The following is a 14,533-nucleotide window of genomic DNA, read 5'->3' as shown; positions in this document are numbered from 1 at the left end:
CAACCTCGGAGATCGGCCACTCTTCGCCACCATGGCAGGTAAGGCCTTCTCCTTTCTTTTCCGGTGTCTTTTCTTCTTTTTTTCCTGTTGATTTTACTTTTTCCTTCTTCAGTGCCATCTTCTTTCTCTTCTCTGCAACTTTATCTTTTATTTCTTATATTTTATATTTATTGAACTTCGTCTTTTCTTGACTTTTTTTTCTTCTTTTCTGGAGAGGGCTGGTTTTACCCTACTGGCCACTACTCCATCACATGACTCCTCCCAAATTGACGACACAAGTTGAAAAAAAATTTGGAATTCTGGAAAAACCTCCAAGTATAATTTCGAGTTTTTGGTGTTGCATTTATCTTATTTTGTTCAGGTTGTTTTTTTTCCTGTGAGAAAAACATTATTTCATGCTTAAAATGCCTTCCCTTGTTGTTTGTTGTTGTTTAAACACTGTTGCATGTGATTTGCTGTTGCTACTGGGCGGTTTTTAAAAAATGACCAGTTATCCGAAAATATTGTTTATCCAAAATAGGCCCAGTCCCAACCATTCGGATAATTGGAGTTGTACTGTATTTGTATTTCTATCTGCTCAAAATTCTTAAGTAGCTACAGAACATAATAGACTAAGCAACAGTATATTACAGCATGGGTAAAATATACTATACAAATCCAATTGTTCCCTAGCATACACATTTTCAGTAGATTGCACATGTAAGGTTGCAGTTTTCTTGTTGTTGCAAGACTGGATGCATAATGCAAAGAAAACTTCAATTAGGTTCACATAAACTTCAATTAGGTTCACATTATTTAATTGGCTCCTTTACATGTCTAAAAATAGGAGAACTATGAACAACCTTCCCCAAAGTGACTTCTTGAAGTGTATAAGTTGTGCATTGCCTGTTAGAAAATGTTTTTTTTAATCTAATTATGCTACAGAGTTGTTCAACTTGAATTTTTGTTGTTTTTCTGTTTTTGTAAAATTAGATAACTCTTTGCTCCAACTTGGCTTCTTACAGTCATAATCAAGACTTAGGAAATATATCTGCAACAATCAAAATAGACAGAAGGCAAATTTATTTAATGATTTCAATCCCATTGCTTCATTTCAAAGTCAAAAAAACCATTCTTCAAAAGACAGAAAATGCAACTAACTTTTTTTTATATCTACTTGGGTATTAGTTTCACTTGGTACTAAAAATGAAGATTGCATTAAGGTGTGGCAAAATAGCAAACTGATGTGCTATGTTAGGATTATAATTTTGTTAAAAGCAGAAAGAAAACAAACTAGGCACTAAATTTTAATCTGTGCAATTTTTTTTTAAATCGAGAGCCTGTCTGGAGCTTTGTATGCAGTTTTAGGCATCCCCTTATCCCCAAGATATACAAGAAACATATTAAATGTTGTGTACTTTAATTAAAGTGTTCCGAAGAGTGACAATGATAATCGTGGAGAAAGAAAAAGTTGTATTTGTTTTGCACAGCAAGGTGTACACGCTCTTCATGATACCGTGGTCATTATCTTGAAAAGTTCCATCAGCTTGATTTTGAGGTTTCCATTCGTCTATAGAAAAAGGACCCTTCAGCCCAACTTGCCCACACCGACCAAGAAACAGCACTTGCATTAGTCCCATTTGCCTGCATTTGGCCCATATCCCTTTAAATCCATGCATCAATATTTCAGTAGTACCTGCCTCAACTACCTTCTCTGACAACTTGTTCCATGCACCCTACCCTGCGTGTAACAAAAAATATTTTTAATGTTTTGAATCAAAGGAGGGGTTCTGAAAACACTTACAGGATGGTACTTTGTGTGTAGAATCCCCAATCTTACACAGTTGTAGAATTATTTTACAGGAATTATTCTTCAGGGGTGGCACAGTTCACATAGAAGTTAGCGCAATGGCATTAAAGCACCAGCAATCAGGACCAGGGCTCAAAACCCGTGCTGTCTGTAAGGAGTTTGCACATTCTCCCTGTGTCGGCGTGAATTTCCTCTCAGCATACAAAATGTGCCAGGGGTTGTAGGTTAATTGGGTGTAATTGGATGGCATGAGCTTGTGGGCTGAAATGAACTGTTACCATGCTGAATGTCTTAAAAAAGGGTAATAAAGAATGGAATAAGACATGGAGAAACAAACTAATGAACAGATTAAAAAACAAATAGCAATTTCTGTTCTTTAATTTGCTCCATGCAGTAAGGAGGATAGTTCATTTATTTTGAACAGATATATTATCAAATTACAGTTTAAACAGAATATACTGGAGGTACCCAAAAGTCAGGCAACATCAATGGAGCAAAAACAGATGAATGCTTCAGGTCAAGGGGTTATTGCTGACCATCTCCAGCATTTTCTGCTTTTATTTAAGATTTTCAGCAGCTGAAAACTGATCAGCTCAATATTTCCTGAGTAAAATATTTTAAACACTTCTCTCTGTGATTGACTAGAATTGCAGCAGAATTGTTATGTAGTTATGGCACGTACCTTATTGGTTTTGGCCCACTGCCTCCGAAGTTAGTAGGAGTTGATGCCATTTTGGTAAATGCTCTGTAAATGAAGATAAGTAATTGAAGTGAATCTAAGCTCATAAAGAATATTTTTCCTCTAATTTCCGGTAGTTGTAAATTAATCAAATGTAGTTTGAGAAGGCAAATACTGTTATAATGATTTATCTATGAACAAGCTGGATAATTACATTAGTTACATGAATTAATGAGAGACAAGCCTCAAACTTTAACCAATTGTACTTCACATCAATTGGATTATTTTACAGTGTGCCAGATAAAAAATTGCTTTTCTTTTGTATTTAAATAGAAAATGTGTTTCCAAAAGTTTTTCTTTTCAGCTTTGCCAATCATAGAAATGAGCCTTTGAGGTTTTTTTAAAGTTTGCTCTTTGCTGGAGTAATTAATATTACAATATATTTTTGAAACTTTGAACTCATTTGGTGCTTTATTCTCCAATGGTTCAAGTCTGATATTCAGCTTTTCAGTTCTCATCTGGTTTTCGATTCTAATATAATTAATCAGACATAATTATTTGATAATCAACTGATTGAATATGTTTAAAACTATAACACATTCACTTTTAATATTTTTCTTCAGTAGTTTTCTTTCATGTGTTACCAATACATTTTTTGTTCTCTTGATAATAAAAGTATTGTCAATGCTGATCTTACTTACTTCCATTTTTTGATGTAATTTAATGGAGCCAAATTGCACCCAGCGTCAGTAAGCACTTTTTTATATTGCTCTAGGTCAACCTGCTGGTATAAATAATATTACTGAAGAGACAAAGAACAATGAACTCCAATTCATCGCAGATTTACTTTACAAATACATTTTGTGAGCATCCTGAAAAGAGAAGGGAAATTGGAAGAAATAATTTTGAAACTTCCCGGCAATATTCCAAACAAAGGCATTATTATAAAGAATACAATGAAGAACCCCAGACAATTAAGGTCAATTTCCCTTCAAACTTTGTGGGTCAGGAGGCTACAATAGACTTTGGCAGGATTTCCACCATTGCCAAGTACAGGTCCTTCCTCACTCTACGGAGGAGTCACATGACATTTCAATGACTGAGCTTTTACATAAGAACATCTGCTCGAGACCTTCAAAAACTGCACTTAGCAAGACGCAGCCACTCAAATTGACTTGCAAATACCTGTACTGTATTTAGAAGCAAAGGGAATATGACATCAATTTTTAAACTATTAAATTAATAATTCAAAATCTAACAACAATTAAACAAATATTATGGTATTTCACTAACACAAAGATAACATCTTGAAGCATTTTTGTTCAGTCGTGTACCGACCATGAAACAGTGGGCAGACGTTATATGCACTTGGAACCTGAGCACAGATTCTATCTAAGTTTGAATAAGAATAATATTTTTGTTTTAAGTTTCTCTGCACAAAGAATATCTTTCTCTAATTGCCATTCCATAAATCTTACGTTTGGACTCTATGAAACAATGAAGCACTATAAACTATTTTGACCACCTTATTACAGGAAAGATGTGGTTGCATTGGATAGAATGCAGAGATATATGAATATATTTTGCCAGGACTAGAAAATTGTAGCTATAAGGAAAGTTTATATGTGCCAGGATCTACTTCTATGGAAGAAAGGAGTTTGAAATATATGGTCATGAAGAGTCCAGATGGAATAAATGAAGTCTATTTGCTTCTTATGTAAACACAATCTGCTTGCCAAACTCTGCTGACAGTGAGAAAGGTTCCTGAAGAAAACTAGCATCAAAATCTTCAATCTGTCACAAGCATTCCAATCATTTGTGGTGAATGCTAAAGATGGCTAAAACAGAGTTATTTTCTATATCTTGCAACTTTCAGGTTGTAAATGTAATAAAGTTGCCCACTGGTTGGTTACCAAAGCAATGAAAACATCAAGGGGAAAAAGAGAAATGATCCTTACTGGAAGGAGATCTTTTAGATATGTGATTCTATTGTTATCACCTCCCCCTAGTGGTGAGATGTAAAAACAAAATAAAATGGCTTTCCATAAGGTTAAACCCGATGAACCACAGTATCGTTTTTACTTGATGATCCCATAGACCTAGCATTAAGTTTGGGATTTTTCAAAATAAAATAGATACATTGGGCAGGCAAGTGGCTTGGTAAAATAGAAAATTCCAGATTTTTGTGTGTGGCTGCACCATACACATCTTCTTTCATCTGGCTTTCATTCTGGAAACTATTTTCAATTGAGCTTGCAATCTGCAAGTTTGTTTTCCAAACAAACAGCTAATTGCGTTCATAAACAATAGGTTAAATCATAATAACTGCATTTTCTGGTGAGAAGAAGCAGGTTCTTAGCATTAAATAAAAGGATGATGCCATGAATGAAAAACCTTGCACAAATGCATAGTTTTCAAATAAAAACACCTGCTTATATATTTAAGAAGACATATTCCTATTAAAACACAGTCAGTTAAATGACTTGAATGCATTAATGACTGATGAAATTATGACATCAGCAGCAAAGTCAAGAACACTACATTTTCTACCAGGATACTTTTGTCAGAATCTTAACCATGAGAAGTACTATCCAGCTGGAATTCCCATTTCTTTCATCTGCAAATCTGATTTAAGACAATTTCACAGATTTGATTTTACTTTGGTAATCAGTTGTCAATAAGTTGATATTGTAGTTACAGTATCTATCACATTCATGCTGAATCATGTTACATTTGGAAGAAATTCTAACAATGGTATAAGAAAACGGAAAGAAGCAAGTATTAGGAAGTTCTATATCCTCAGTTAAGACAAAATTATTGTTATATTAGCATTATAAACTGGCTGTTAATAGAACCAATGCTACAACTTGCAGACCCAAATACAATATGGATCTGTAAAGTAAAACATTCAGAAAGATGTCAACTGACCACACACAGCTCTCATCATACCATTATTAACATTCTTTATTATCAGATCCCACCATTGACAACCTTTGTATATACCCATGATTCTGGACGAGTCATCTATCATCTGATCCCCTTTCATTTGCCCCTTTCCTTGGTACCTGCCTCTATCATTTCCCCACCCCTCCACTGTTCTCTGTCCATCCCCTCTCACCTTGTTCATATTATACCAGCTATTTCTCCCTTGCAGTACTAGACTTAATAAAGACTGGCCCAAAACATCATCAATTCTTTTTCTCTCACTGATGCTGCTCAACCAGCTGAGTTTCTCGTGAAGATTGTGGCTCCAAGTTCCAACATCTGCAATCTCCTTCATGTGTCTTGAGCAAGAGTCCTGAAACTAACCAACATTTGTGCTGAGAAATGCTGATGGCTCCACATGAAGCTACCAGCAAGTACCAGCAAAACTCTGGTCCATTAGTTAGCAGAGTGGAAGATAGAAGGCATGAATACACATACACATCTATAAAAGGAAATTTGTGCAAAATATTTTTTATCCCAAAATTTGACAATTTTGTGATGGTATCTTTATTTCACTTGGCATACCAAAACAGTAACATACTTACAAATCTTTTAAATTATATTACAGAAAATTATAATGCTAAAGGAAATATCTGAAGCACTCCCACCTCCAGCATGTATTGAAAGCAATGAAGATAAATAATTGTTCTGAAGTTTAAGATATTTTAAAAGAATGCTAAATAGAACATTGAAGTATTTTGAGAACAAAGTTGCAGCTTTACGTTTATCCAATGAAACTTTTATTAAGAACTGGCAATTGTTTGATGCAAAATTAAGATCTGCATTCCACAGGTAAGATAGGTGAGAAATTGTTTTCAAAAGAGATTTAAAATATTGATTTCATCAAGAATTTGAACTTTTAATTAAGAAAAGCCTTTACAATGCAAAATAACAAAGCACTTTTAATCTGCAACAATGTTTTGAGATGCTATCTTAATAAATTATTATTTCTGGTCAAATTTAGGGGAGAGATTGTGTCACTTTCTCAACAAGTAAACATATTGCAAACATCTCAAGTAATCAGTAACTGCAATCTGCTCATCATCAAGGTCCAACTTAATCAGCCATGATCATTCTTGAAAACAGGTGGCTTCAATTTGTTTGTTCACTAATACATCAGGCTGCATAGGAAACAGCAATATAAAATGACATTTACATGTCCTCGATCTAGGTAAAAGATGGCATGATCTCAGCTTCAATCTATGGTCTGCTCCCACTCCTTAAGGGAGATGACCCAACTCTTGGCAAGCTTGAAGATGGCCTGAAGCCCAGCTGGGCTTGGCTCTCGGAGGAGGATGTCGCTCAGCAGGAACTGGAGAGCAGGCAAGTTCTCCTGATATACAGCGTCCCCAACCTGCTACTCTGCTGTCCCCAGCCCGCCTGTTGTGGCCTGCAGGACCACCATGCTGTACAGGCATGTCTTAATGAGCTCAGTCATGTAGATCTTGTTAAGTGGGGGCCCCAGACTGAGCAGGAAGGTACAAGTGGTCATGTCAAGGGGATGGTCAGCCAGCTCGTGGACTCTGCCTCGATGAGGTTCTGCAGGAGGGTCACGTCAAATGAAACACTGTGGATGCTGCCACAACTACACAGCTGCGTTAAACATTTCGTCTGCAGGCCCACCATGCATGTGTCTGTCGGACCCAGTACTCAAACTCATCGCGCATGTGATAGATGGCACTCGCGCATGCACTAAAGAATAAAGCCCACTTAGCCAAAGGACCGCAGGACAGGATGGCACGACAAGTAAGGCTGAGGCTGTGAGGGAAAGGGGAAAGTTGAGATCGAGCAAAGCTGTCTCCCTGGCTTTGCCCAAATTTTCCCTTCTGTTTTGACCGAATTTGGAGGGTTGGTTGCCTCCTTTGTTCCCCTGGCTTGTATGAATGGCTATGCTCATATGTCCAAAGTCAAATTATCTTGTATTTACTCAAATGTGGATTCCTGCTGTGACAGATGTAGGAGAGGTGAGGTTTCCCTTATTCAGACGTTCCTAGTCTCGAAAAATACTGGATGGATGTTTCCCTAATCCTCAATTTAAATCTAGAACCCAACCCTTTGGTTGCTCTCTTTGGTACCATATGGAGAAGGGGACGCTCATTCAACTCCAGTCAAATGTTGCACTCTATCCTTCGCCTCTCTTTTGGCCAGATGTGCGGTATGAATAAGATGGAGGGATGCTGCCCCACCTACCCATGCTCAGTGGCCAAGAGATATTACGTCCTGTTTAAATCTAGAAAAGATTCGCTATTCAGTAATACCAACCAAAAGTTTCAAATGGTGTGGGGACCCATCCTGAATTATTTTCAGAACCTTAGTTAAACTAAGGATTTTTTTAAATTCATTTTTTTTGTCTTTTCCCTTTTTTTCTTCTCTTCTCTAAATATAAAACCTGACCTCCATCAACTTTATTACTCTAGGAACAAAACACACTTTTAAATATAGAATTCCAGTTTATAGATGGGGCTAAAGAGGTGAGGGGCTTCTTGGGATAAAATTACAAGATGTGCTTTTACAACTTGGATGTGCTCTATAAGTCTGACAATTTTGTTGCATTCTTTAATTTTTGACATCTATGTTGTATACTCTAAAACATTTTTGTATATGCTTTATTTACTCTTTTAAAATTCAATAAAAATATTACTAAATTTTAAAAATAAGTGTATTAAGATGGGAATTTTTGTTCAATCTGGCACAAATGAAACTGATAGAAGGAACTGCATTAACTTTAAGATATTTCAATGATATCAAAATACCACAACCACTTGCTAGCACGTGTAAGGGCATTTTTTTCCCCTTAATTTGAGACCACCATGGTTAAAGAAAATCGCTTTCTACCTTCCTCAGTTTCTGTTGAAAGCTTAGCTAAACCAATGGTACATAACACAAATAGGTACTATTTCCATATAAATTCAAACAAATTAGACCTGAATTTATTTATTCTTCAATCTGACAGAGATAAACAAATAAAAGTTTTGTGCAGAATTATGACCATATCATGGAATCAGAAGGATAGAAAAATCACCCTTATGTTGGTGAAAATCTTTAAACTCGCTCATTGGGTCTTGGATTCCAATTTTCAAATGAAGTGGTTCAGAAGTATGGATAAATATAGGCATTTTATTTATATCTGTTGAATCACCTTATGCTTCACTCAACAATAGCAGCCTCCTCTGAATGGGAATATTGTAGACTAAGTCCTCCTCCAGGGCTTCAGCACACAGTTTAAGTTGATGTTTCATTGCACTGTTGTCTTTCTGATGAGGCATTAATAGAAAATCCTGCTTTTCTGTTCTGATGGATATGAATACCTCATCGCAATATTTGAAGAATGATGATGTTCTTAAAATTCAACTCTCAATCAACACCACCAAAATCAGTTTAAAAAGTGGAACTAATTTAGTGATGTGGAATGGAGATCGGACACGGAGGTTACCCTACATGGCAATAGGAATTACATTTCATAAATAATTTATTAAATGTGAAAATGCAACAAATTTTTCATGAATGACTTGCCTAAGAACACAGAAAAGCTGTATTTTAATATTAGATGGGAGTACCTAAATTATTTGCCAGCTTTTAAGAAACTCTTCAAAATGAAAGTGGAAAATAATTTTAGTCACTGAACAAGAAGTTACAACTTGCCTCTGAAGGTGGTTGTGGTGAAGTGATGTAATAAATGATAAACAATCTCATTTTATCTTCAGGGGTACCTCCTACAAAATGAAAGCAAAATACTTTTCAGAACAATGAGAACAAATAAATTGCTATTTCACATACTTTGAATGAGAACTTATTATTAAAATAATAAGTATGAAGATTCAAAAGTTAAGACAAATTTATTTCTCAGCTTTATTTACTCAATGATAGGATGTAGACAGTGTTATTAATTTCTAAATAAATATGTATTTTAAGTTAAAAATCAACAAAAACAATATATGGCACTTTGCAATAAGATGTGGCAGCACTTTGATGTGCATATCTTGTACACTTTGTCCAAAGCTATGCATGATTTGATAATCAGCCTTTAATTCTCAATGGAGTAGTTACCGTCAGGATCAGAGATCATATCCAGGAGGGATTTATCCAGTGCGGACTTGCTCATCAATTTTTCCTCATATTCAAAATAGACGTCCAGCTTTCGAGTCTAACAGGAATAAAATCATTTGTACCTTTAGAATTTTGACAGGGCATATTTGGTAGTTTTGTCAGAATAATTATATATCAGATAAACTTTCACTTAAAAATGAGCAACATTATGGATGAAAATGATGCCAATAACAAGAAGCAGATAACTACATTTTTCAAAAGAAATCTAATACAGCAGATGCAACTGATTAAATGGTTGGGTAATGGAAAAATAAACAAAAGAATAAAAGACAGATGAGGAAATTGGAAGAAAAATAGAGCTTCCATCAAAAAGTTCAAAGAATCAATGAATTCAGCATTGCTGTTTTTACTCTATCCAAAAATGTTAACCTCAAAAGATATTGAAAATTATACATGCTGCCTGAAGTAAAATATTTCTCAATATCATTCTGAGTCTGTTCAGAACATAAAATACATTACATCCAGAATCAATATTCCAACGATGAAGGAGATTGAAAGATGAGTGACAAGATGCCAAGGCAATTTTCACATCAATGAAATGAAAGAGATGATCACTGACTTCAGGAGAGGGAGCAGAGTCCATACCCCTGTCTGCATCAAGGGCACTGAAGTGTAAACCGTAGATAACTTCAAGTTCTTGAGAACAATATCTCAAATGATCTGACCAGTATCTCAAACCATGTTGATGCAATAGTCAAGAAAGCACAAGGCCTTTACTTTGTTAGAAGACCAAGGAAGTTCAGCTTGGACAGCTGCACTGTCAAAAGCATGCATGCTGGATGCATCACAGTGTGGTATGGAAACTGCCTGCATCTGCGATTCAGAACATCACTCTAGCTTGCCTTCTGTCCATGGATTCATCTGTGACTCCTGCTGTCCAGGAAAGGAAGCCAACACTCTGAAGGACCCAACGCTTTCCAGACACACTCTTTTCACCCTCCTCCCATCAGGTATACAAAATCACCCAACAACAGGCTTAAGCAGTTTCTTCCCTGCAGCCATCAGGCTCTGAATGACCCCCCACAACAGTGCCCTTGCTTGGTACTAATTGATATTTCTTGTTTAATTGTAACTCTACACTCTGTAATTGTGCTCTGCACCTTCTACTTTATATGACTGTATGACTGGTAGAATTAACCTGTAAGAGAGTTCGCAGAATAATCCTTCTCACTGTACAAGGTGTTATGCTTAAACTAAACTAAACCTATCCACGTTCCAGTGTTCTGAGTTAGGAAGGGATCATCACAAAACATAAAAATTTCACAAGTTAAATTCTTTTAATTACTCAACCCAGAGGAAACTTAACAATTTTTCAAAACAGAATTAGAGATTCATCATAGTCCACTATTTTCTTTGATAATCCAGTTACATCATAGTCTAGTAGTTTTCAAATTGAACACAATCTGCTGGAAGAAATTAGCAGGTCGAGCAGCATCAATGAGAGAAAAAAGAATGGTGAATGATTTGAGTTGAAGTCCTTCATCAAGACTGGGAATGTAGAGAAGAAAAGCTAATGTAAAGCAGTGACCCTGTATATTTTTCCCTCCAATTGTAGGAAATGCAACACTTACACCTCCCCCCTCAACACCACCCAGAGTCCAAAACAGCCTATCCATGTGAGGCAAAGATTCACATACACTGTCTCCAACTTCATAAAATTTGTTTGGTGCTTCTGTGGTGGTCTCTTCTATAATCGGTGAGACCAAACGCAGTCTTTGGGACAATTTCTCAAAGCATCGATGCTCTGTATGCAATGGCCTTCCTGAGCTACCACCATTTCAATTCCCCTTCCCATTCTCATACCAACCTGTCACCCTTCATCTTTTTCACTGCCAGATTGAAGCCTACCATAGACTAGAGGAACAATGCCTCATATATTGCTGGGCAGTCTACAGCCCAATATATAAACACAGGATGTTCTAATTTCAAATTATAAGTGCCCTCACTCTTCTTGTGCTCATCTCCCTTTCTCCTTGCACCCCCCCTTTTTTTCCATCCACCCACACCTCTTTGACTTGATCCTTTATTTTTCTTGTCTCCCATTCCCTTCTGCCAATGCTCTGCCTCTGTCCCTCATGCTTCACCCTTCCTTGGTTTACCTATCCTACATGGGACCCTGTCCCCTTTACACCACCATCTCTTCTCCACATTCATATTCTTGAAGAAGGGTATTGGCACAAAACTTTATTTTTCCCCCACTCATGCTGCTTGACCTGCTGAGTTCCTAGCCGTTTGTATTTAGCTTCAAATTCAAGCAGCCGTAGTCTCCTGTGCGTCTCTACAAGTTTTCAAAGTTGGATCTTGAAAGCATAAATTTTGCATTGAGTATTTTCAGAATTTCTTCCAAAATGGAAATGTTTGCTCAATATTTCCACACTGCAGCTTTTATTTTCAGTACACTCGAACATGTAAATTCAGTATTTCCCAGGTTTTGAAAAGAATTTCCAAACTCTTTCTGTCAAATTTGCTGTCAAGAACCTAACTTGATTTATTTCTGTTTCCTTTTGAGAAAAATCTTGGCAAATGATCTAATACAATGCGAACTGTTCTGTACTCTTAATACTACAGCTGCATTAATCAGTTGAAAGGAACTACACTGTTGTTCAGTCAGAAAATTACCGTATTTGCTCATATCAACTGCTTGTATCAGTGGGACACTGAAATGATAAATGGCATTTCGTCAGAAAAATAGATTGAAACAAAGTTATGAACTTCCTTCTCATTGTCTTAAAGGTAATCATGGCAACAGCCAAGAAAACTTGCACAGTTTGAATCAAAGGCAATAAAGTTATTCAGTACAAAGAAGATGGGGAAATAAGAAAAAATAATCTTTTATTCAGAGGCAATGCAAAATAAGCTTATACCAGTTGCCAGAAATAGTCTCCCTCACTTGGACAACAAAGAGGAGAATTTTATTTGTTCAGGGGGTAGTGAGCCATTTCTACTTGAGATGAAGCTTATTGCGTCCATCCAAAGCAGAGATTGATAAATTTCTGGGCATCAGAGAATTAGGGGATAGGGTTTCATGCTGGAAAGTCTGCCATGATCTTGTAGATCGGTGGTGCAACCATGCAGACTCAAGGGATGTTTGGTCTCCTCTTGCTCCTAAATCTTGTGTTTTTACGATCTTACAAGATATGCAATAATCATTTCATTTATATCATTTAACTGCTGATCAATTATATCAAATATTCTTTTGGGAGTGAGAAGGGATGACACGCAAATCTCCCTGTATTCTCACCCAAGTGGATGCTTCAACCTCAATTTAATGAGCCAGTGGATTCAAGCCCACCCAGTCATTTGCAGCCTTTTGAATTGAAATGCCAGTTCAGGTCGAAGACATAATCATGTGTCATGATCACACAGAACCAAAAATGAAAATCATACATATTTAACATTAAATAAGGAACCATCAAAATGTTTTTGAGGACTACGTTCCAAAGTACTCTGGCAGTCAATATTGCATACATTTACTTTCAGCAGTTTCTGCTTGACATATTTATATTTAACAATACAAAATATTTTAAAAATATTTCTCTATGAATATATCACATAGCCATTAAAATAGGTTATTTAGGTACATTAAAATTCTATAATATTTAGTTTCAGATGGTAACCAGTGATGCAATACCTCAAGCAAAGATGGAATTAAAAATGACATTATGTGAAAAACTACTTGAATGATACATTGCAATACATATCATACCTTAATATGTTCTAAGACAGCTGTTGCCACATTGGTATGAAGATCAATTAGTCTTTTTTTCTGCAGCAATTCGGGGAGAGAGCTTTAAGGAAAATTTGTACATTAAGGAATTATAAAATTTAGCTTCATTACCACTCATAACAACTTTTTATAGAAGAAATCTACAAATAATAGTTATTCAACTCTTTCCAGGAGCTTAAAATGTAGATTTTCTTGGAAATGTGCAAAAAAAATCACCAATTATTATTTTTCAATGGATTTAATAAGCCGACTACAGTAGCCTTAGCAAAATCATAAAAAATTATAATGAAAATGTAGCCTTGAGAAGTAGCATTAGGAACAAATGAAACAAATTCAAAATTACATATTGGTGGACGGTATAGATATTCATTTTATTCAACATGTTTGAAATCCAAAATTATGCAATTTAGGAAGGAAAGAGATACAGTGAGTTATAACACAAAGTTCATCTGTAGTTGAGGTTGCAGAATGAGTGGGTGCAGAAATGTACAATGTTGAAAAGTTAATCAAAGGTCAAACACAGATATGGTTCTGAGAGACAAAAAAAATGCAGATGCTGAAAATGCAGTTTTGGAAACATTTGTAGAAAGACAAGCGGAATTCATGATTCAAACTAAGTGATTGGGGGAGCGATGGATAATGTGTTTTCGTGGAGATAAACTGTTGAAGAAATGTTTGATAGGACAATGAGGTTTAATAATGATTATGTTCAGATATGGCTTTTAATATCTGCAAACGTTCCAGATGATCATGTGGCATTCATTAATTTTTGCTCTGCACCTCCCACTAAGAATGTTGGGCTCTCTCTTCCTCCTAAACTTTGAGAGTTTCCATTGACTCATTTACATCACCCAAATATTTTCAAATCTTGTTGGATTCTTTGTCTTAAAATATTCACAAATCAATTTATCTATATTCTGCTCCAGCAATAAAAAATTCATAATAGCTTCTAAAACAAGTTACAATTCTCAAAATTATGTGGAATATTCTTCAGGATCTCAAATTGCTTCATTATGAAAGCAAGGTTATGGATTTGAGTTCATTAATATTTTATATTATATGCACAAAACAGTCATACACGAGTTTTACAGCACAGAAACAGGCCCTTCAGCTCAACTTGACCAGGCAGGCAAATCCATCTACTCAAACTAGTTTAATTTCTCTGTGTTCGACAAATATCCTTCTGAACTTTACCTAAACACGTACCTGTCTAAATGTCTTCTAAATTATACAAATGTCATTTACA

General features: G+C 35.8%; 1 protein-coding gene across 3 annotated transcripts in view; it reads right to left on the bottom strand.

Moving 5' to 3' along the window:
* Positions 1 to 14,533, bottom strand: part of scfd1 (sec1 family domain containing 1) — a 163,998-nt gene that overhangs the window by 70,511 nt on the left and 78,954 nt on the right. For all 3 annotated transcript variants that reach the window (XM_069916714.1, XM_069916716.1, XM_069916715.1), the window contains exons 14-18: positions 13,267 to 13,348; positions 9,501 to 9,597; positions 9,096 to 9,166; positions 3,170 to 3,249; positions 2,472 to 2,534 (exon numbers count right to left, since the gene is read on the bottom strand). In XM_069916714.1, coding sequence (XP_069772815.1) covers positions 2,472 to 2,534; positions 3,170 to 3,249; positions 9,096 to 9,166; positions 9,501 to 9,597; positions 13,267 to 13,348 — 393 coding nt within the window. The remainder of the gene's footprint in view (positions 1 to 2,471; positions 2,535 to 3,169; positions 3,250 to 9,095; positions 9,167 to 9,500; positions 9,598 to 13,266; positions 13,349 to 14,533) is intronic.

This window comes from Narcine bancroftii, chromosome 2 (genome assembly GCF_036971445.1).
Source record: "Narcine bancroftii isolate sNarBan1 chromosome 2, sNarBan1.hap1, whole genome shotgun sequence".
NCBI classification, from domain to species: Eukaryota; Metazoa; Chordata; class Chondrichthyes; order Torpediniformes; family Narcinidae; genus Narcine; species Narcine bancroftii.
The sequence above is the reverse complement of the archived record's forward strand: the minus strand, read 5'-3'. Positions and strand labels throughout refer to the sequence as shown.